The sequence below is a fragment of the Pituophis catenifer genome, unplaced genomic scaffold, assembly GCF_029215685.1.
Source record: "Pituophis catenifer annectens isolate HBS135680 unplaced genomic scaffold, rPitCat1.0.hap2 SCAF_3, whole genome shotgun sequence".
Lineage (NCBI taxonomy): Eukaryota > Metazoa > Chordata > Lepidosauria > Squamata > Colubridae > Pituophis > Pituophis catenifer.
In genome coordinates, this window is record NW_027256883.1 from 206,062,296 (window position 1) to 206,086,156 (window position 23,861).

Here is a 23,861-nt window from a genome sequence, read left to right on the forward strand (position 1 = left end):
ACTTAATTTACTAAAATAACTCAGTCTTTTTCAAAACAAAGGCTGTTAATAAACTTTCTTAACAGCCTACAAGAAACCAAAGATAAAGTAATCACAATCTCACTAAGGTTGGCAGAAAGCCCAGAAACAATTTGTAGAGAATCCAGACGTGAAGTTGAGTGAACTAAAGTTGTTCCCTACAAATTGTTTCAGTCGGTGTTCCTCCTTAAATAGGCTAAGGGAGCGGCCAATTAGCCCCAAGCCTTACTCTCAAGGAGACCTCCTCCTGAGGAGCCACTCCTGCCTTTTGGCCACTCTGCGCGCCCGTGCATCAAGAAGAGGCTCCTCCTCTTCACTTAAAGGAGCTTCTGGAGGTTCTGAAGGCCCTGGCTGAATCCCTGCCTCTGGCACCACTTCTTCTCCAGCCTCCTCATTGTCTGACTCGAGTGCCATCTGCATAGGCTGCTGGCGCAACACCACACCAGCCTCCTCACTGTCAGAATCAGCTACAATCCGCACAGGCCGCTGACGGGCCACAACACTTTCCGGGCACGCAAGCTGTCACCCAACTCACCTGCAGCTGCACATGCACACGCACCCCAGCTGGTATTCGGGCCTCTGGTGCACATTTGCACAATTCAGGGGACCCAGTTGGTCTTCGGAGCTCTCCTACCTATGCGCGCACATGCACGTAAGAGTAATTGCGAGCAACGCTCGCATGTGTAAATGGTGTTCGCGTGCATGTATTGCGATCGCAAAAACCATGTGCATGTACAGTTGGTGCGATTGCATGTGCAGCACACGGGGGAGCTGTGCAAAAGTCACACGCATACATGGATGAGTGTGGTTGCGCAGGCAGCGCAAGGGGGCATGCTAAAGCCGTGCACATGCGCAGATGGTGTGGCTGCATGTGCAGCGCATGGGGAGGAACAGTGTATTAGGACAGCATGCACGCGCAACCTCTTCAGAGGTTGTAGAAAAAATGGTTTTAAAAGTTTTTTAAAAATGGCCACGCCCACCCAGTGACACTACCCCCCCAACTAAGCCACGCCCACAGAACCGGTAGTAACAAATTTTAGATTTCACCACTGCTTTAGACTAGCCAAACCCAAAACCCTTTCTTCGTATGGTTTAGTCTCCAGAGGTAATCCTCAACTTACTACCATTTGTTTACTGACATTCAAAGTTACAACAGCACCGAAAAAAATGAATTATGACCATTTTTCACACTTACGATCACAAAAGCATCCCCACGGTCTGAAAGGATATTGTGACAGTTGTAAGTGTGCGAGAACTGGCTGTAACTCACTTTTTTCAGTGCAACTGTAACTTCAGACCGTCACTAAACAAATGGTTGTATATCGAGGACTATCTGTCATGAGAAAGCTCTTTCAGCTAAACTCCACATTCTTTTTGTCAAAATGGAAATTATGTTCAATAGGAAATCCACAGCTGGTCATTCCAACAAGAGCTAAATCTTAGGCAGCGAGAAGTCTTTTCAGAACTTCTGCTAAGCTCTACCAGCTTTCGGCTTAGTTTTCTAAATGCATGATATATGATATCAAGCAGATTAAAGGGTCAAACAAACCCAATTGCTGAAACATAAACTCTGGAATTTATTATTGTTGTTCCAGATGCAGCCCTTAATTTGCTCCACACCTTCCACCACTGATTTAGTCCCTAGAAACCTGTAAATGGAATTAATGAAAAACCACGACCTTTCAATTAGCAAGTCTTGTTTTGCTTCCCTTCTAAAAACATGTCTGCTATTATAGGAAAAAGCCACTCACTTAACAACCAGAGAAAAATCCATTGCTCGAATAAAGACCAAAGAATACTGCTATCATGTCCACCCAATTCTTCTTTTTTTTAGACTAGCCAAACCCAAATCCTGCAGCCATTCTTCACATGTTTTGGTCTCCAGACCTTTGTTCATCTTAATTATCTACCTCTAGTTCTTCTCCCAATATAAATGTATGTATGTATGTATGTATGTATCAGGGCTGGGTTCTACTTACCTTTACTATCGGTTTGTAGCGGGGCCGTGTGCAAGCACAGAAGCATTTTGATGACATCGGGGTGGGTGAGTGGAGCCTCCCGCCAGTTTTACTACAGGTTCTATAGAACCGGTGCGAATTGGGGGCAACCAACCACTGTTACAGTATGTATCTATGTATCTATGTAAAGGTAAAGGTTCCCCTCGCACATATGTGCTAGTCATTCCCAACTCTAGGGAATTGTTCTTGTAAGAGCCTTGGTGGTGCAGCAGACTAAACCACTGTTAAGATAACACCAGCTGCCTGCAATTACTGCAAGTTCAAATCTCACCAGGCTCAAGGTTGACTCAGCCTTCCATCCTTTCGAAGACAGGTAAAATGAGGACCCGGTTTGTGGGGGCAATAAGCTAACTTTGTATAAAAAAGAACACCGCTTGGGGGGGCCCCGAAAGCCCTACTAAGCAGGTATATACAAAAGTATGAAGGCTATTGCTTAATGCATTTTAAGCCGCCCTGAGTCTTCGGAGAAGGGCGGCATATAAATCGAACCAATAAACAAACAAACAAATAAATAAATAAATAAATAAATAAGGGGTCATCTCCATTTCAAAGCTGAAGAGCCAGCGCTGTCCAAAGACGTCTCCATGGTCATGTGGCCGGCATGACTAAATGCCAAAGGCGCACGGAACGCTGTTACCTTCCCACCAAAGGTGGTCCCTATTTTTCTACTTGCATTTTTTACGTGCTTTTGAACTGCTAGGTTGACAGAAGCTGGGACAAGTAATGGGAGCTCACCCCGTTACGCGGAACTAGGGATTTAAACCGCTGAACTGCCGACCTTTTGATCGACAAGCTCAGCGTCTTAGCCACTGAGCTACCACGTCCCCTCTGCATATATGTACATATGTATAAATAATTGAAGGTGGCAAATATACATAATACTTTTTTCTCCCCTTATTTTCCTCACAAAAACAACCTGTAAGGCATGTAGGACTGACAGTAACTGATCCGAGATCCCTCAGCCAGCTTTTTTTTTTATATATATATGCCGCCCTTCTCCGGAGACTCAGGGCGGCTTACAATGCGTTAAGCAATAGCCTTCATACTTTTGTATATTTATACAAAGGCAGTTTATTTTCCCCACAAACTGGGTCCTCAATTTACCTACCTAAGAAAGGATGGAAGGCTGAGTCAACCTTGAGCCTTGGAGAGATTCAAACCAGCCGTAATTGCAGGCAGCTGTGTTAATAACAGGGTGCTTAGACCACTGTGCTATCAAGCTTTTATATTTAAGGCAGAACTAGAATTCAGTCAAGAACCACCTGTATGGATTTCTTCTTTGACTTCGGCTGCCTGCAAGGAGAGCTAACCAACCCCTCAAGCTATTTCCATGGTTTTTTTTTTTTTTTTTGGAAAGCACACAGTTAAGTCCCAGGCTGTTCCCCAATGACCAGAAACCATGATTTGTTCTGGTTTGAGAGGATTCAAGCTCGGGAACCACAATATAAAAGGAAGCATAAAAGAAACGTTTACAATTCAAGTGTTCCCCTTGGCACGAAGCGCCAAACAATTCGGCAGCCTCACACCAGCCCATTTATTCTGTTCACAATAAGCCAGAATTCTCATAAATTCTAGCAGCTTATCGGGACCCCCGAAACAGCCCCGTGAAGCATGTTCAACTTGGAGTGGAATGAAAGAAACACATCAGTCGCCCTTTCACTAAAGCCTCCGAGTGGGCAAAACACAGCCTCTCCCAGAGTTTCAGGAGCAAAATCTGAAGTAACGTTTCCAAGGATGATCTTCCTATTCAGAACTCAAAATAAAAAGGCAGTTTTCAGGAAGGCTGGACTCGTTCATCCCTCTGGCAGCCGGTTTTACAGCCCTGTCCCCGTCCCCCAAAAGCCAGGATGTTCAAAAGAAGCAGGACACAAGCTTTTCCTTTGAAACTCAAACTCTGGCTGAAACTTGGATATTAAGACTGGGCAAATCTACTGCTTAGAAATTGTGCCAATTATCACCCTTCACTCTGAATAGTCTGGGAACCTTCGTAGCCAAGGAAGGTCATCTCAATACAGATAGTCCACCACTCTCTATCACCTATCATCCAAAAATCGTCTGTCTGTCTGTCTGCCTGTCTGCCTGCCTGCCTGCCTGCCTGCCTCTCTCTCTCTCTCTCTCTCTCTCTCTCTCTGTCTGCCTCTCTCTCTCTCTCTAGCTAGCTATCTCTATCTTTCACCCATCCATCCATCCTCTATCCATCTATCATCTATCTATCTATCTATCTATCTATCTATCTATCTATCTATCATCTATCTATCTATCTATCTATCTATCTATCTATCTATCTATCTATCTTGTCTGTCTGCCTCTCTCTCTCTCTCTAGCTATCTCTATCTCTCACCCATCCATCCATCCATCCATCTATTATCTATCATCTATCTATCTATCTATCTATCTATCTATCTATCTATCTATCATCTATCTATCTATCTATCTATCATCTATCTATCTATCTATCTATCCTTTTGGCATGTATTGTGCATGTGTGCAATGTGCATTTGGTGTATACTGCACATGCGCGGGAGCATGTGGCATGCATGCGCAGCCAGCGAACCAGTAGTAAACCGGTTCAGATTTCACTACTGAGGGTAACCTGTACCATTTCAGATTAATAACTGTCCAGTCTCTTCTTAAAAATCGCCAGTGAATACTTTATTGGCCAACTTGATTGCACACACAAGGAATTTGTCTCTGGTGCATAAGCTCTCAGTGTACATACAAGCAACATGTGATAAATCATGATCATAATCATCACAAAATACTTTCATCATAATCATGATAGTCGTAGGATACTAAATAAGCAATCAACATAAACTGTACTAGGATACTAAATAAATCAATTAATATGAATCGTAAGATACAAGCAACGAAGTTGTAGTCATAAGAAGATAAGGAAATAGGTAACAGGAAATATGAGAAGGGTAATAGTAATACAGCCCTACTAGCAATGGTGGGTTTCAAATTTTTTTACTACTGGCTCTGTGGGTGTGGCTTGGTGGGAGTGGAATGACATGGCATGGTGGGCATGGCTTGGTGGGCGTGGCAGGGGAAGGATACTGTAAAATCTCCATTCCCACCCTGCTCCAGGGGAAGGTTACTGCAAAATCCCCATTTCCTCCCGATCGGCTGGGACTCGGGAGGCAGAGAATAGATGGGGCCAGGGCCAGCAGAGGTGGTATTTACCGATTCTCCAAACTACTCAAAATTTCCACTACGGGTTCTCCAGAACTGGTCAGAACCTGCTGAAACCCACCTCTGTCTACTACAGTGTTTCCCAAACTTGGCTATTTTAAGATGCATGGACTTCAATTCCCAGAATTCCCCAACCAGTATGCCTGGTTGAGGAATTCTGGGAGTTGAAGTCCATACATCTTCAAAGGGTCAAGTTTGGGAAACACTGGTCTACTAGGTAGATATCCCATATCTGCATCCACTTATGCGCAACCCTTTTGAGATTATGAGCTGCAAGGGGCTCTTGTAGAGTTTATCTACAGCTACTTGTGGTCAGGGAAGAAGGAAACAGATCAGTCCAAAGCAGAAAGTAATTCAGTCCCTTTTCAAACACATGTTCCTTATAGCCCACCAACTTAACTTTAACCTGCTTGAAACTCAGCGGAACTGGTTCATCACCAAAATTTGATTGACTACATACTATGGTACATGAGAAGATCTGAAAGACCAGGTTAAGGAAAGGTTGTCATGGAGGAAATTTATGTGCTTGTTAAGAATTAACATCAACTTTTTGGCACATAATCAATCAAAGGAATAAGAAAAAACTAAGGAGTCTTTGGGTTCCTTGGTGTTCTCCGAGCGTGGTTGTTTCTTGCAGACATTTTGTTACCTGACTAGATAGCATCATCAGTTCTAGTGAGTGTGTGGTTTGCTCCTCGTTTATATACAGTAGTTTGCCCTGTCAGTACTGGTGGGGATGTGGTTTTCTCCTTGGTAGTTCTTTGATTAGGTTGCTGTTTATTGCTCAGCTGTTTGTCTTAGTTGATAATTCCTTGATTCGGATATTGTTTATTACTTGATTGTTTGTCTGGTGTTAATCCCTGCTTATCTGGGTGTTGATTGCTATTGATTGGTGTGCTGCTCTTTTTGTTTCCTGTTTAACTTTTTTATTCTGTCTTTTGAACGTTGCTCAGAGTCCTCTCAAACTGCAAGATGGGCACCAAATAAATTTAATAATAATAATAGTGCAAGTAGTCCTTGACTTATGACCACAATTGACCCCAGAATTGATGTTACTAAGTGAGAAATTTGTTACGCGAGTTTTGCCCCATTTTATGACTTTTCTTGCCATGTTTGTTAAGTGAATCACTGCAGTTGTTAGGTTAGTAACACGGTTGTTAAACAAATCTAGTTTCCCCATTTGACTTTGCTTTTCAGAAAGTCATAAAAGGAGATCACATGACCCTGGGATGCTGAAACCATCATAAATATCATCATAAAAACCAGTAGCCAAGCATCAGAATTTTGATCACGTGACTACAGGGATGCTGCAAAACGGTCATAAGTGCCTTTTTTTTAGTGCTGTTGTAACTTGGAATGGTCACTAAAGGAACTGTTGTAAGTCGAGGACTACCTGTAATAGGCGCCTTGGGTGCAATCCCGAAACAATCGGAGCATCACTTGAACACCATTGCCATTGACAAATTCACCATCAGTTAACTGCAAAAGGCAGCTTTACTTGGAACAGCTTACATTTGCGACGAAATCTGTAACACTATCAAACATCCACACCTGCCTATCCCGGGGAAGAACTCGATAGGTGGATAAAACCTCCAAATTTAGTCTGAACATCCAGCTGACTGTGCAAGAGACAAAAATAATAATGAACATCTGGTTGGCTGTGTGACAAATCGTAATAATGGTACAGTTTGAACATCTGGGTGTCTGTGCAATGAATCATATGAATAATAATGATGTATAAATGTGGTTTATCTCCATGTGTCTACTGACGGTTGATTTGTCAGAGTGCCAAGCTCTGTTTTTGACTTTAAGCTTGGCTTAGGATGCTCACAGTTTCTCAGTTGGTTGAGTCTGTCCATGGGTTGTGAAATTAAGGAGTTTTTAAATAGAGCCATGGTGGTTAGAATGCAGTATTGCAGGCTACTTCTGCTGACTGCCAGCTGCCAGCAGTTCGATTCTCATCGGCTCAAAGTTGACTCAACATTCCCTCCTTCCAAGGTCGGTAAAACAAGGACCCAAATTGTTAGGAGCAATATGCTGACAAGTGGTGAAATGCAAATTTTTTTGCTACCGGTTCTGTGGGCGTGGCTTGGTGGGCATGTAACTGGGTGGGCATGGCCATTAAAAAAACTTTTAAAAGCATTTTTACTACCTATTCGCCCAAACCGGTAGTAAAAAAAATGCTTTAAAAAAGTAAAAAAAAAAAAAAAGGTTCCGATGATCACAGCTGTGCCGTGTGATTGTTGGAACCTTTTTTTTACTTTTTTATATTTTTTTTTAAAAAAATAATATTTTATTATAACACAATATGACAAACACATAACATACAACATATAAATATATCCTCTTTTTAACCAATATTTCTTAGTGGTCTTCTTTCCATTTTGTACCTCCCCCCCCCCCAATCTCTCTTACTGTTTCATTTTCTTCATTGTCCCTTTTTTTTTTTTAATTTGATTTATATGCCGCCCTTCTCCGGACACTCAGGGCGGCTTACAATGCGTTAAGCAATAGCCTTCATACTTTTGTATATTTATACAAAGTCAGCTTATTGCCCCCACAAACTGGGTCCTCAATTTACCCATCTTAGAAAGGATGGAAGGCTGAGTCGACCTTGAGCCTGGGGAGAATTGAACTCGCAGTAATTGCAGGCAGCTGGATGTTAAATGCTGCCCTAGGAGGCATTAGCCTCCTACGCCACTCAGGCGTAGGTTACATTTCTTTGGTTACATTGTATTTTCTAACACTGATAGCCTTAATTTTATACATTTCTATATATTTGTTATATACATATTTTACATTTTTAGATTCTCCTCTGTATTTATTATTCTTTATTTCTAGTCCCAAGCCATTCATACCATTTGTTCCAAATTATGTAATAATCTGTCTCTTCTTTTTCTTTAATTTCTTTTGTAAATTTGTCCATCTCGGCACATTCTAAAACTTTTTGTATCACTTCTTCATCTGTTGGTGTCTTTTCCTGTTTCCCAATTTTGTGCATATATTATTCGTGCGGCTGTCATGATGTGTAGAATCAGATATTTTATTTCTTTGGTGTATGTTCTCGTGAATACTCCTAATGCTTTTTTAAAAGCATTTTTTTTACTACCGGTTGCCTGAATGCCGATTCTATAAACCGCTTGTACCTTTGTTTTTTCCTGCCCAGGTGTAAAACCTTGCTTTTCTCCATATTAAATTTCATTTTGTTGGATAGGGCCCATAGTTCAAGTCTGTCAAAATCTTTTTGGATCCTAATCTTGTCTTCTGGGGTGTTGGCTATTCCGGCCAGCTTAATGCCATCTGCAAATTTGATGAGTTCCCCTTCTATTCCCTCGTCTAAGTTTCCTCTCAGTCAGCAACATAGAAATCCAATGAATGAATGACTCAATCAATGAACTATAGTAATCTGGCCTCAACCTGCTTAGCTTCCATCCCCAGACAACAATCAAACCGGTTTGGTAAAAGCATCACTTCCATAGAAACAAAGTCCACCCTGTGGTTTGTTTGTTTTTTTATGATTACTTCTCCACTTCTTTGCGAGAACAGTTGTTTTATCTGTGAGTACAACCTAGTCCTTCTCACCCACCCACGGAGAATAAAGTCCAGGTGAATTCTAGAAAGAGTGCAGAGAACAGCAACAAAGATGATTAGGGAGACATATAAAGAACGGTTGCAGGAACTGGGTTTGTCTAGTTTAATGAAAAGAAGGACTAGGGGAGACATATAGCAGTGTCCCAATATTTGAGGAGCTATCACAAAGAAGAGGGGGTCAACCAGGGGTGAAATGTTCCAGGTTCGGACCGGATCGCTCGATCCGGTAGCGATGGCGGCGGGTGGTTCGGAGAACCAGTAACAAAAATCCCTGCGCGTCCCCCCCCTCACCATGCCCAGCTGAGCAGCACGATCATCAGAGGCTTTTTATTTTTTTTACTTTTAAAAGCATTTTTTCTACAACCTCTTCCAACAAAAAAATGCTTTTAAAAGTAAAAAAAAAAAAGCCTCTGATGATCGCGCAGCTCAGCTGGGATCGTCAGAGGCTTTTCAAAGCATTTTTTTCTGCAACCTCTTGGCCGAAGAGGTGGTTAAAAAAAAAATGCTTTGAAAAGTCTCTGACGATCCCAGCTGAGTTGCCTGATCAGCAGAGAGGCTTTTCAATGCATTTTTTAAAAAGCCTCTCTGATGATCCCAGCTGAGCTGCCTGATCGACAGAAGCTTTTGAAAGCATTAGAAAAAATGCTTTGCAAAGTTAAAAAAAAAAAAACTTGGCCATGTCCACCCAGTCACATTACCCCTCCACCAAGCCACGCCCACAAACAGGTAGTAACAAATTTTACATTTCACCCCTGGGGTCAAGCTATTCTCCAAAGCACCTGAAAGCAGGACAAGTAGCAAGAATTGGAAACTAATCAAGGACGGAACCAACCTAGAACTAAGGAGAAATTTCCTGACAGTGATAACAGTTAATGAGTGGAATGACTTGTCTCCAGAACTTGTGGGTGCTCCATCACTGGAGGTGACCAAAGGCCAGACAAGGAATAATGGATGGAAACTGATCAAGGAGAGATTCAACCTAGAAATGAGGAGGAACTTTCTGGCAGTGAGAACAATCAACCAATGGAACAAGGAAGTTGCCTTGGGAAACTGTGGGAGCTTCATCACTTGAGACTTTCAAGAAAAGATTGGACTGCCATTTGTCAGAAATGGTGTAGGGCCGTGATGGCGAACCTATGGCACGCGGAGCCATATTGGTGGGCACGCAAGCTCAGCTCCAGCGGGCATGCACGCACTGGCCAGCTGATTTTCAGGTCTTTTGGGCCCACTGGAAGTTGGGAAACAGGCTGTTTCTGGCCTCTGAAGGGCCCCTGTGGGGTAGGGAAGGCCGTTTTCACTCTCCCCAGGCTCCTAGAAAGCCTCTGGAGCCTGGGGAGGGTGAAAAATGGGTCTACTGGACCCACTGTGCCATCATGTGCCAAAAGTGGGGGTCACACGGGGGGGTCACACACAGGGGGCAGGGGATATAGAATTATGGGTGTGGGCACGCACGCACACGACCCCCCCTGCATTCCCCCCACTTTTGGCACGCAACAGCAAAAAGATTAGCCATCACTGGTGTAGGGTCTCCTGCTTAGGCAGGGGGGTTGGACTAGATGATCTACAAGGTCCCTTCCAACTTTGTTAATTTGTAATTTGAAATTTTAAAGGAGTTATTAGACAACAATTTGTCTGAAATGGTATAGGGTTTCTTTCCTGAGCAGGGGATTGAACTAGAAGGCCTCCCAGATCCCTTCCAACTTTGATATTCTGTTATTCTGTTACGATAACAATGTTCCACCATTTGAGGGACTGCCACAAAGAGTATCTGTTTGTCCAACTTAACTGGAATGGGTTGAATTTTGAGAATCTTGATATAATGAAGTCCTATTTTCCAAAGCATCAGAAAGCAAGCCAAGAAACGATGGATGGAAACTAAATAAGGAGAGGAGCAATCTAAAACCAAGGAGAAGTGAGAACAATTAAACAATGGAACAGCCTGCCTTCAGAAGTTGTGGGTTCTCCATGACTGGAGGTTTTTAACCAGAGATTGTATAGCCCAGTGATGGTGAACCTCCCCCCCGCATGTGCACGCAACCCCACCGCATTTCCCCCGCTTTTGACATGTGACGGCAAAAAGGTTACTGGTGAGCCCAGTAGGCCCATTTTTTGCCCTCCTCAGGTTCCAGAGGCTTTCTTGGAGCCTGGGGAGGGCAAAAACGGCCTTCCCCATCCCCCCCGGAGGCCCTACGGAGGCTGGAAATGGCCAGTTTCCTGACTTCCGGTGGGACCACAAGGCCCGAAAATCAGCTGGCTGGCGCTGAGCTAGGGCAATGCTCGCATGCCCACAGATATGGCTCTGCGTGCCACCTGTGGCACACGAGCCATAGGTTCACCATCACAGGTATTAGCCATTCATAGAATAGAATAGAATAGAATAGAATAGAATAGAATAGAATAGAATAGAATAGAATAGAATAGAATAGAATAGAATAGAATAGAATAGAATAGAATAGAATAGAATAGAATAGAATTCTTTATTGGCCAAGTGACACACAAGGAATTTGTCTTTGGTGCATATGCTCTCAGTGTACATAAAAAGACAAGATACATTCATCAAGAATCATAAGCTGCAACACTTAATGATAGTCATAGGATACAAATAAGCAATCAAGTCACATTAGGAAACAGTCAATATAAATCGTAAGGATACAAGCAACAAAGTTACAGCCATGCAGTCATAAGTGGGAGGAGATGGGTGACAGGAACAATGAGAAGATTAATAGTAATAGTAACGCTGACTTAGTGAATAGTTTGACAGTGTTGAGGGAATTATTTGTTTAGCAGAGTGATGGCGTTCGGGGAAAAAACTGTTCTTGTGTCTAATTGTTCTGATGTGCAGTGCTCTATAGCGTCGTTTTGAGGGTAGGAGTTGAAACAATTTATGTCCAGGATGTGAGGGGTCTGTAAATATTTTCACATCCGAAATGATATAAGACAGGGGTATCAAACTCAAGGCCCAGGGGCCGGATCTGCCCCACAGGGTGCTTAGACGTGGCCCTTAAAACAGCGAAGGACTGGCCTGTGGTACCTCTGCCAGCGAAAATAGACTTCGGGAGGGCTGTGTGAAATCCTCCCAAGTTCCATTTTTGCTGGCAGAGGGTTGCAGGAGACCGTCGCAGCCGAAAATGGAGTTTGGGAGCCCATTTTCTCTGGCAGAGCGCTCGGGCCACCACAGGCGCCCCTAACACGAGCTGGCCACGACCACCCTGGCCCCACCCACTCCACCAGTACCACCCCGAGGTCAAACACAACCCTAATGCAGCCAGGGGTGAAATGTAAAATTTGTTACTACCGGTTCTGTGGGCATCGCTTGGTGGGGTGGGGGGTAATGTGACTGGGTGGGTGTAGCCAACTTTTTTTTTTTTGTAACTTTTCAAAGCATTTTTTCTGCAAATGCAAAAAAATGCTTTGAAAAGCCTCTGCCGATCAGGAACACAGCTGGGATCCTCAGAGATGACTTTTCAAAGCATTTTTTTAACCACCTCTTCCCCTGAAGAGGTTGCAGAAAAAAATGCTTGAAAAGTCTCTCTGATGATCCCAGCTGAGTTGCCTGATCATTTTAAGAAATGCTTTGAAAAGTCTCTCTGAGGATCAGGCAACTCAGCTGGGATCGTCAGAGAGACTTTTCAAGCATTTTTTTCTGCAACCTCTTCTGGGGAAGAAGTTGTAGTTAAAAAATGCTTTGAAAAGGCTCTGACGATGCCAGCTGTGTTGCCTGATCCTCAGAGAGACTTTTCAAAGCATTGTTTTAACCACCTCTTCCCTGGAAGAGGTTGCAGAAAAAAATGGTTTGAAAAGCCTCTGACGATCCCAGCTGAGTCGCGCGATCATCAGAGGCTTTTTTTTAAACTTTTAAAAGCATTTTTTCGTCGGAAGACGTGGTAGAAAAAATGCTTTTAAAAGTAAAAACAAAAAAAAAGCCTCTGATGATCGTGCAGCTCAGCTGGGCATGGGGGGCGGGGGGGGGGGGGCCGCAGGGATTTTTGCTACCGGTTCTCCAAACCACCTGCTGCCATCATTACCGGATCAGGCGATCCAGTCCGAACTGGGAGCATTTCACCCCTGAATGCAGCCCTCAATGAAATTGGGTTTGACACCCCTGTTATAGCATCTCCTGGTTGAGCAAGGGGTTGGATTAGAAGACCTCTAAGGTCCCTTCCAACTCTGATATTCTGCTAACTGGGATCTTAGCGGCTTGCTACTCCAGGAGCAAACGCAGAGGACCTGCTGCTTTGGTTTGTCTTCCCTCAGTGGGGGGGAAGGTTTCAGATTCCATTTCTTTCCCAACTACTGTAGCTGCCCTTACAAGATTTACAACAACTCTGGGAAATCAAAGCTTTATTGAACGGCTCACACTCTTCTGCTCCTTCTTTTAACAAATTCCCTCTTGCAACTGGGATCTCTCCATCCAGATGTTCAGGATTGTTTAGCCTTTCGAGAAGCACCAGCTCCTCAAAGAGTGGCACCCTTCTGCCACCCACATTCCTGGGAAATTCTTGTCCCTGGGGGCTTGTGGCTTCTCAGTTGAGGGCCCCTTTTAAGCCGACATTTACTTTGACACAAGGCTGTAATAATTGTTTATCTTTAACACACCCTCCGCTCCCACCCACATTCCTGCAAACAATTTGAGGACTTCATTATATCAAGATTCTCAAAATTCAACCCACTCCGCTTAAGTTGGACAAACAAATACTCTTTTTTTTCCCCAAAACACTAAGAGATAAGCATTTCTGCAGCACATGGGGTACACACGAAGTGGGCTTTTTCTCTCTCTCCAATCTGGGGTTCAGCTTTAGAAATAAACCTTTTTATTTCATCAAGTCAGGCTGGCCTAATCTCTCCAATTGTGTATTTTAATTTGGATTTTTAATGGGGGATTTTAACTGTTGGGCCAAAATGTTTCATTTATTTTTAAATTCGTTTTTAAATTTTGTATATTTGATGTTTTTTACTTCTGGCTGTTCACCGCCCTGAGTCCTTCGGGAGAAGGGCGGTATATAAATTCAAATATTAAATTAAATTAATTAAATTAGAGTAGAACAGAACAACAGAGTTGGAAGGGACATTGGAGGTCTTCTAGTCCAACCCCCTGCTTAGGCAGGAAACCCTGGCCGGTACCGTTTCAGACAAATGGTTATCCAATCTTTCTTCCAGAGCTTTAGAAAGTGATTGAATCAAATCAGCAGGGTGCAGCAGCAGCAGCCAAAACAGCTAATGCAATCCGTGGTTGTATAAACAGAGACATAGGATCAAAATCACATGAAGTATGAGTACCGCTTTATAAAGCCTTAGCAAGGCCACACCTGGAATCCTGCGTCCAGTTTTGGTCACCACATTACCAGAAAAAGATGTTGAGACTTTGGAAAAAGTGCAGAGAAGAGCAACTAAGATGATCAAAGGCTTGGAGATTAAAACATGTGAAGAACGGCTGCAGGAATTGGATTTGGCTTGTCTAGAGAAATGAAGGACTAAGGGGTGACATGATAGCAGTATTCCAGTATTTGAGAGGCTGCCACAAAGAAAAAGGGGTCAATTTATTTTCCAAAGCACCAGAAGGCAGGACAAGAAACAATGGATGGAAACTAATCAAGGAGAGAAGCAACCTGGAATTGAGGAGAAACTTCCTAACAGTGAGGACAATTAACCAGTGGAACTGCTTGCCTTCGGAAGTTGTGGGTGCTTCATCACTGGAGGTTTTTAAGAAGAGACTGGACAGTCACTTGTCGGAAATGATAGGGTCTCCTGTTTGAGCAGAGGGCAAGCCTGCTTGCCTTCGGAAGTTGGCCTCCAGGGCAGGGGTGAAATGTAAAATTTGTTACTACCGGTTCTGTGGGCTTGGCTTGGTGGGGGGGTGGTAATGTGACTGGGTGGGCATGGCCAACTTTTTTTTTTTTAACTTTTCAAAGCATTTTTTCTAATGCTTTGAAAAGCCTCTGCCGATCAGGCAACTCAGATGGGATCGTCGAAGACTTTTCAGAGCATTTTTTTTAACCACCTCTTCGGCCAAGAGGTTGCAGAAAAAAATGCTTTGAAAAGCCTCTGACGATCCCAGCTGAGCCGCGTGATCATCAGAAGCTTTTTTTTTAACTTTTAAAAGCATTTTTTCATCGGAAGAGGTTGTAGAAAAAATGCTTTTAAAAGTAAAAAAAAAAAAAGCCTCTGATGATCGTGCAGCTCAGCTGGGCATGGGGGAGGGGGGGGCGCAGGGATTTTTGCTACCGGTTCTCTGAACCACCCACTGCCATCGCTACTGGATTGGGCAATCCGGTCCGAACCGGGAGCATTTCACCCCTGCTCCAAGGTCCCTTCCAGCTCTATTCTGATTCTGATTCAGATCAAATGAAATTGATCAGAACAAATGAACTGTATGTAAAACTGTTACAGTACAAGGAATACAAGTATTATCATACCATCACCTTCAATTCTTTTCTTAAAAAAATGTATTGCCTCTCTCTGAACTGTTTATTTCTAAGATTTGTATCCTGCCTTTTATTATTTTATTATAAGTAAGCGAAAATGGTGAACATAGTCAATACTCTTCCTGCTGTTATTTTCCCTACAACAATAACCCTGCGAGGTGGGGTTGGGGTGAGAGAGAATTACTGGTCCAAAGTCACCCACTGGTTTTCATGCCGAAGGCGGAACTAGAACTCACAGTCTCTTGCAGATGGGCCCAAAGCCAGCCAGCTGGCTTTCATTTCTAAGGTGGGACTGGAACTCGTGGTCTCCTTGTGATTGATCCAAAGTCACCCACCAGCTTTTATGCCAAAGGCAGTACTAGAATTTACAGTCTCCAGGTGATTGGTCCAAAGTCACTCAACTAGCTTTCATACCTAAAGCAGGACTAGAACTCATGGTCTCCTGATTTGTAGGCCAGCACTTTAACAATTATACCTCTACAGTTCAGATTTGAAAAGATCCAAGGTGGAAATATTATATAAAATCATTTATATTATATAAAATCATTTATAATACATAATAAAAAATATAAGCACATTTCATTTGTCTTAGGTTGATCTCTGAACACCTTCCGAGGGGTACACATCATAAAAGTAACTATTGTGTATAGAAAGTTGCAGGTGGGATGACATCTGTATACGGCTCATTTCATTCTATCTCAAAACCTTGAAATGTTGATCAACACCATTTCCTTTATATTCCTTTATATTTAACTTTTCTTTTCTTTAACTGTCTATCACTGCTTTAAGCCGGAACATTCTGAGGTCTTTCACAGAATATCCAGATAAGCTACACAATGCAATAATCAATTCAAAAAACATGCTTAGAAGATTCACCATTTCAACCCTAGCTAACTTTAAGTAAAACCAAGGAGTTTTACTACCCACAGTGGGACTAAGTTACAAAATGGATATGGGAGTCCCCTGAACACCTGGGGAAAGCAATATACGTGTATATAATTACGATTATCAAACAGAACTAATGGAATGGATCAATTTGCTTCGGCCAGCCCTATGCGTCTTTAAAAAGTACTTTGTACATCCAAAATTCATCACCCTAGCAAAATCTGACAGGTTTAAATGTTTTCAATTTCAGCAGAGAATTTTAGCAAGGATTTTTCTATTCTTCCCACTCAACAAGCCCAAACATATTTTGTGCCGAACTGCATGCCATTCTGCTCTTAAGACTGAACACCCTGTAATAACATACCCACAGTCCTAATTCCCGAGAAACCAATTCTATTTACCGCCCTCCAACCTTTTGAGAGATCAAACCCTTCGTCTCCATTTCTTTAGACTTCCGATTAATTATTTTTTTTTCTCCCTCACTTAGCTACCCAGCCCAGAACGTCAGTTTAGCAAGTGATTTCTTGGACTTTTTCCAACAAATATTGGGTAAGGAGCATTAGGGACCCTTTTCAGATAGGAAGGTTAGTAAATGTGGAAAATAAAATCTCCTTTATAAAGCACTGAACAAAAGGGCACCTGAGAACGCAAACAGACACAAAGTGCACCTTGGAAAGCCACAGTCACCAAAAGAGGGTCTGCGCGTCTGTCTTATAAGTGGAAATCAGTTCAGAAGCGAAGAAAATTGGAAGATAAACGTAATCTAGAGATGGATAGATGAATGGGGGGAGGGAGATGAGGAGGAGAAGGAGGGAAGGGAAGAAGCAAAGGGGAAGGGGGAAAAGGGAAGGGGGAAGGGAGAAGGGGAAGAGGAAAAAAGAAAGGGAAGGGGAAGGGGAAGGGGAAGGGGAAGGGGAAGGGAAGGGAAGGGAAGGGAAGGGAAGGAAAGGAAAGGGAAGGGAAGGAAGGAAGGAAGGAGAGGGAAGGAAAGAAGGAAGAAAGGAGAGGGAGGGGGAGGAAAGAAGGAAGGAAGAAAAGGGGGGAAGGAAGGGGAAGGAAGGGGAAGGAGGGGGAAGGAAGGAAGAAAGGAGAGGGAGGGGGAAGGAAGGAAGGAAGGAGAGGAAGGAGGAAAGGAAGGAAAGAGAGGGAGGGGGAAGGAAAGAAGGAAGGAGAGGGAGGGGGAAGGAAAGAAGGAAAGAGACGAAGGAAGGAGGGAGGGAAGGAGGGAGGGAAGGAAGGAAGGAGAGGGAGGGGGAAGGAAAGAAGGAAGGAGAGGGAGGAGGAAGGAAGGGGAGGAGGAAGGAAGGAAAGAAGGAAGGAGAGTGAGGAGGATGGAAGGAGGGAGGAAGGAAAGAAGGAAGGAAGGAAGGAAGGAAGGAAGGAAGGAAGGAAGGAAGGGCTACCCAGAGTCCTAATTGTCTGAGCAAAGGGAGAGGGAGGGCCGCAGGCTGAAAAACCAAGGTAGAATAGAATCGAACATAGAATTCTGTATTGGCCGAGTGTGACCGGACACACGAGGAGCTTGTCTTTGGGGTGCCGAGGCTCTCAGTGTGTACATAAAAAAGCCCAGCTACGTTGGCCAAGAGCCCTAAGGCGGATGGGGAGGCAGGGCTTTCCTGCGTTCTCGCCAAGAGGAACAAGACCTGAAAGTTGGGACGCCTCAGCTTTGGAGCCACGCTTCTCCTTCCCAAACCCTCCAACTCCGGAAAACCCCGGAGGGTCGCCCTCTCCTCCCCATAGGAAGGAGACCGCGCGGAGCAGGGCAGGCTCTCTCTCCGAAGCGGAGACCCCCCCACTCATTCACCCAAGACCCCAAACCCAGCCCCACACTTGTTGCTGCCGCATTCACACACACACACACACAGACACGTGTTGTACCTGGATGGTCTGGTTGGGCTCCCCACCCGAGACCGGCCCTCCCACGAGTTTGCAATACAGATCCTCCACGGGGCGCGGGGGGCTCCGGCCGCCGGCTTCTTCCTCGCCGCAGGTCGCGGTGGCCGAGATCTTGGTGCCCTCGGCCAGGTTGAAGTAAGGCGGGTGCAAGCTGTAGCCGTTCACGTCGGCCTGGAAGGAGACCGGCTGACCCGACGAAGGAGACCCCAGCAGGGCCGCCGCCGCTACCACCGCCAACACCCCCAGCCGCAGCCGCAGCAGAGCCACCGGGCACCGGAGCTCAGCGACGGGCACCGGCCGGCTCGCCATTTTTTTCCCGGGGACTTTGACCGCCCGCCCGCCCGCCTGCAAAGAGCCGGGCGTGGAAGATCCGCCGCCAAGGGAGGCCGATAGGGCTGAGCCCCGAACCGGTTAGGATCGGGGAAGAGGCTCCGAGGAAGAGGAGGAGGAGGAGATCGGGCGCTCCGGCGAAGTCGATCCCCAAGCAAGCTGCAACCTGCGCTGCTCCCGCGGGGCGGCCGCTCGATCCGGAGCGCGGCTCGGTTGGTTCTCTCCCTCTTTTTTTTTTTTTTTTTTTTTTTTTTTTTTTTGCGGCTCGCAACGGCCCCGGGAGGGAAATGGAGCGGGGAGGGGAGGGAGGGGCCACGCGGGGATTAGTCCTGCCGGAGGCTGCCCATTGTGTCGGCCGCCCTCGCGGCTCTTGTCCCGGGTTAACCCGTTCTGCCCGTCGGCCGGCCAGGAAAAAGCGGGCAAAGGAGAGAAAACAAAGATTGGGGGGGGGGGAGTCCGCACGCGTGTCTCGCCTTGCACCGGCCGCTGAGGCGAGAGGAGGCGGGGGGCGTGTGAGGAAAAAAGAGGCGCCCGTTGGGGCCCTTTACCCCCACCCCAAAATTCTCCTTTTTCCCCACCCACCCCCTCTTTATTTTATTTTAATTTCCCTTTTGCAAATAGTTAAGCAAATCCAAGGATTTTTTTTCCTCAGTCCCCCTCCGCCCGGAAGGACGAGTCTGGGCAAGCTAGCCTGGGATTGCCTCTGGGCGCGTGGGGGGTTGGGACGCGGGTGGGTTTGCAGCAATAGCTGGTAGTCCTCGACTTAAGAGAGTCATCGCGGAGCCCCACGTTTCTCTTGCTAAGTGAAACAATTAGTGAAGGGAGGTTTGCCCCACCTTACCGACCTCTCCTTGTTAAAGTGAATCACGGCGGTGGTTAAGTGAGGAGCGAAGTTGTTAAGGGAATCACTGCAGGGGTTAAGTGAGGAACAGGGTTGTTAAGGGAATCACTGCAGGGGTTAAGTGAGGAACAGGGTTGTTAAGTGAATCACTGCAGGGGTTAAGTGAGGAACAGGGTTGTTAAGTGAATCACTGCAGGGATTAACTGAGGAACAAGGTTGTTAAGGGAATCACTGCAGGGGTTAAGTGTCTAGTGGTTCAGCAGACTAAAAGCACTGTGATTAACACCAGCTGTCTGCAATTACTGTAAGTTCAAATCTCGCCAAGGCTCAAGGTTGACTCAGCCTTCCATCCTTTCTAAGGTAGGTGAAATGAGGACCCAGTTTGTGGGGGCAATAAGCTGACTTTATATAAATATACAAAAGTATGAAGGCTATTGCTTAACGCACTGTAAGCCGCCCTGAGTCTCCGGAGAAGGGCGGCATATAAATCAATTAAAAAAAAAAAAAAGTGAGGAACAAGGTTGTTAAGCAAATGACTGCAGGGGTTAAGTGAGGAACAGGGTTGTTAAGTGAATCACTGCAGGGGTTAAGTGAGGAACAGGGTTGTTAAGTGAATCTGGCTACCCCGTGGACTTCGCTGGTCAGAAAGTTACAATCGGGGATCACGTGACCCCCGTGACATCACAACCGTCATAAATATGAGTCCGTTGCCAAGAAGCTGAATTTTGATCATAATCCCTTGCAGGGTGGAGTCTGGGCAACTGAATGGAGCTAGCGGAGGGTTTTAAAGGCCGGATGCCCTTCCTGTCGCCAATGCAGAGTTTTGTTCAGCAGATACATTCTCTGTGTGCCCTGGAGATGCTATTAGGAAATGTAAACTATAGACTAGACTGGGGAAATGAAAAAACAACAACCTTATTCAAGTGGAAGTATATTTCATTTTGTCAGGAATTTGAAATAAAGTTGACTTGAAGGAGTCTTCAGTTACTTTTCTTCACTTTTTAAAAGGAAGTGTGTAATGCAATTGAATTAGCCAGTTTGATCGAATGCACCAGGTTAGAAACTAGGTGATTGTGAGTTCTAGTCCTACCTTACGTATGAAAATTGGCTGGGTGAATTTGAGCCGATCACTGGAGCCTGTGTGTTCTAATCCTGCCTTAAGAAGGAAAGGCAGCTAGTTGACTTTGGACCAATCACCAGGAGACTTGCGAGTTCTAGTTCCGCCTTGGGCATGAAAGCCAACTGGATTATTAGTCCAATCACCAGGAGGCTGTGAGTTCTAGTTCCACCTTAAGAATGAAAGCCGGCTAGGTGGCCTTGGGCTAGTCACTTTCTCTCAGTCCAATCCACCTCGTGGCCAGTCCAGCAGTGGACCAGACAGAGGTGGTATTCAGCCGGTTCAGACCGGTTTGAGCGAACTGATAGCTCCGACGATCAGCTTTCCCCGCCCACCCGATCCTGTCCTTTATTTCCTGCTTTCTAGCTCATCTCAAGCACACGGTACAGCTGATTTCCCCCCCCCCACGCTGTTCTACTTAACCATTGCTGACTTGGAAGGTAAGCAGCTGAGCTTCTAAATGCTCCGTTTTCAGCGCTACACGCAAGTGCTTTAACCGTGCGCTCACTGAACCGGTTGTTAAACCGGCAACATCCCACCATTAGGGCCAGTCCAAGCCGAAAGTGCCCGGAGCCACAACAGTCCTTGCGATGTGATTCACATTCATATAAAGATGCATGACCTGCAAACACAACCCTGCTTTATATCTCCTGAAATATAAGTTAGAAGGGTATATTGATTATTTTATTTTTATTTATTTATTTATTTTGTCATTATTAACAAAATAAATAAATAAATAAATAAATTACTTAATTTAATTAATTAATTAATTAAGCCCATTGAATCCAATGCCCTCTCAATGTCTCTGGGTCATTGTGTCTCTCAAACGAGCGGTGCGGTGGCCTAGAGGTGAAGTTCTCGCCTCGCAATCAGGAGGCTGTGGGTTCGATCCTAGGTAGAGGCAGATATTTCTCTCTCTGGGCACACTGAGAATATATCTGCTGAAGAAAAAAACTCCGCATTGGTGACAAGGAAAGGCATCCGGCCAGTAAACGCTTAGCACCATTCAGTTGCCCAGACTCCACTCTGCAAGGTATTATAGGGTCATTAAAAGAGGATGATGATTGTGTCTTCCAGTGAATACAGGTACTCCTCCACTTACAACCATTCACTTAGTGACAATTCAAAGTTACGACTGTACTGAAAAAAAGTGATGACCATTTTTCACACTTACAACCGTAGCAGCATCCTCATGGTCGCATGACCAAAATTCAGACGCTTGGCAACTGACTCATATTTATGATGGTTGCAATATCCCGTCAATGGGGAAGCCAGATTCACTTAACAACCCTGTTACTCACTTAACAACTGCAGTGATTTACTTAACGACTGTGGCAAGAAAGGTCATAAAGTTCAACAAGTGTCTTAACAATGGACATTTTGGGCTCCATTGCAGTCGTAAGTAGTTTTATTATCATATGGAATTCAGACATTTCCTTCCTGTAACTTGAAAGTATGACTTTTATACGCTGCAATTTTAAACGAGTCTGCATGACATTCTTTTCAGTATTTGGAGAGCTATCATATCAAGGGTTTGAAGATGTTATCCTACTGCCTGTGAGGCACATTTTCTCAAGGCTAAACAAGGGCAATTCCTTTGTCACCCTTAATTATCATTACTATCAGCTCAGATCAGTCCACTGCAGGATATTAACCATTCACTGAAAGTTACGAATTGCAACCTACTGTGCTGGTTCAATGCACATTAGTAGATGAATATTTATTATATATATATACCAATAGCACTTAGACTTATATACCGCTTCACAGTGCTTCACAGCTCTCTCTAAACGGTTTACAGAGTCAGCCTCTTGCCCCCAACAATCTGGGTCCTCATTTTACCGACCTCAGAAGGATGAAAGGATGAATCAACCTTGAGCCGGTGAGATTCGAACTGCCAAACTGCTGGCAGCCGGCAGAAGGAACCTACAGTAGTGCATTGTAACCACTGTGCCACCACGGTTCTTGATAGTTGATCACTTGATATGATTGTTACAAACAGTCTTAAAAGCAATAATAACTACAGGTAATCCTCGACTTACAATCATTCATTTAGTGACCATTCAAAGTCAACAACAGCACTGAAAAAAAGACACGTATGACCATTTTTTCACACTTACGACTGTTGCTGCATCCCAATGGCCGCATGATCAAAATCCAGACATTTGGCAAACTGGCTCGCTTAGCAGTGGGAATCTTTAGGTTCAATTCCAGTCATAAATTGAGAACTACCTGTAATATGGTAGGCTAGATATTCCTCATCAAATATAAAGAAAGTATGAGTTTTATTACATTTAGGTGGATGGATGATGTGTGATGTTTTAAGACACCCGCAGAAAACAAGATATCTGAATGATACTTCTGGGTCAAAATCCTTGATTTCACCAATAAACGCCCAGTTATTTCACTATCCTCTCTTAAGAGACCTTCTACACTGGTTTCCCCCATGCCTTTTCAAAACAAAATAAAAGGCACAGGGTGTTTGCAGCTGGGAAAAAAAGAAACATGGTCTCATCCACCGTGGCCCAAAAAAAAAGGTTTGTTTACATAACCTTTCCGCTCTTATTTTTGTTGTGACCATTTCAATGCCGGATTTTGAACTGCTGGGCTCCAGTGTTTTTTCTTGCGCTGAATGAATCTCCTGTTGTACTCAGGCGAGGTTTTTTTTATTTTTGCCACTGAGTGAGACGCCGCCTAGGGCCCTTGAATAACTTAGCTGCCGTCCTGAGAAACAAAGGGCCGATTCTTTTATTGTGGCAGAGGGTAGGAACCGCTGCGATGTCAGCAAAAGTTTCTTGGGCGACTTGGACAGTTGCGGAAAACGTCGGACTCTGACACGCTAAGGCGCACTTTAAGCCGTTTCACCCTCCAGCTGCTTCAGTCTTGGCACAGGGCTGCTGGAGATGGTATTGACATGATGTCACGACTTCCAAGCGCCCGTTTTCGTGTAACCCAAGGTGCCTCGGCCTCCTTTTTTGCATAGGAGCGTTGAAGCACAGCAACCGAGCTCATTCAATTAGGAATGACTTCCTGGAGAGCTTTCAACACCACATTTAAACGCTTTGAATAGCTTGCTAAAGCTTGGGAATTTTAAAAGCGGGCCTTGTTTTTTAGTGCCAGTTTCTCACCAGGCCAGAAAACTTTTTCTTTCACCTGACTAAATCCTTAGTTCTGCTAAAAAAAAAAAAAAAAAACACCCTAATTTCTGCATTAAAACAAGCCACCTGGAGAGAAGAATGATGGATCTATAGTATGTTTCCTTTGAGCGATGCAACCTCTCTGTTTTGGTTGAGGGTTTTCCCACTTGAGGCTCTTCCTGGCTTGTGTGGAAATGCAGGTTGTACAGGTGGTCCTCAAATTACAGCTTTTCATTTAGTGACCGTTTGATGTTGCAAAGGCACTGAAAAATGTGATCTATGACCGTTTTTCTCACAACTGTTGCGGTTTCCCCATAATCACGTAATCAAAATTCAGATAGAATAGAATAACAAGAGTTGGGAGGGACCTTTGAGGTCTTCTAGTCCAACCCCCTGCTTAGGCAGGAAACCCTA

At 44.5% G+C, this 23,861-nt stretch overlaps 1 protein-coding gene across 1 annotated transcript in view; it reads right to left on the bottom strand.

Annotated features, from left to right (window-relative positions):
- The window catches only part of LAMA5 (laminin subunit alpha 5), a 241,192-nt gene extending 222,861 nt beyond the window's left edge, over positions 1–18,331 (bottom strand). The window contains exon 1 of the mRNA XM_070941125.1: positions 18,005–18,331. Within this exon, the coding sequence (XP_070797226.1) occupies positions 18,005–18,331 (327 nt within the window). The remainder of the gene's footprint in view (positions 1–18,004) is intronic.
- Between the last annotated feature and the right edge of the window lie 5,530 nt (positions 18,332–23,861).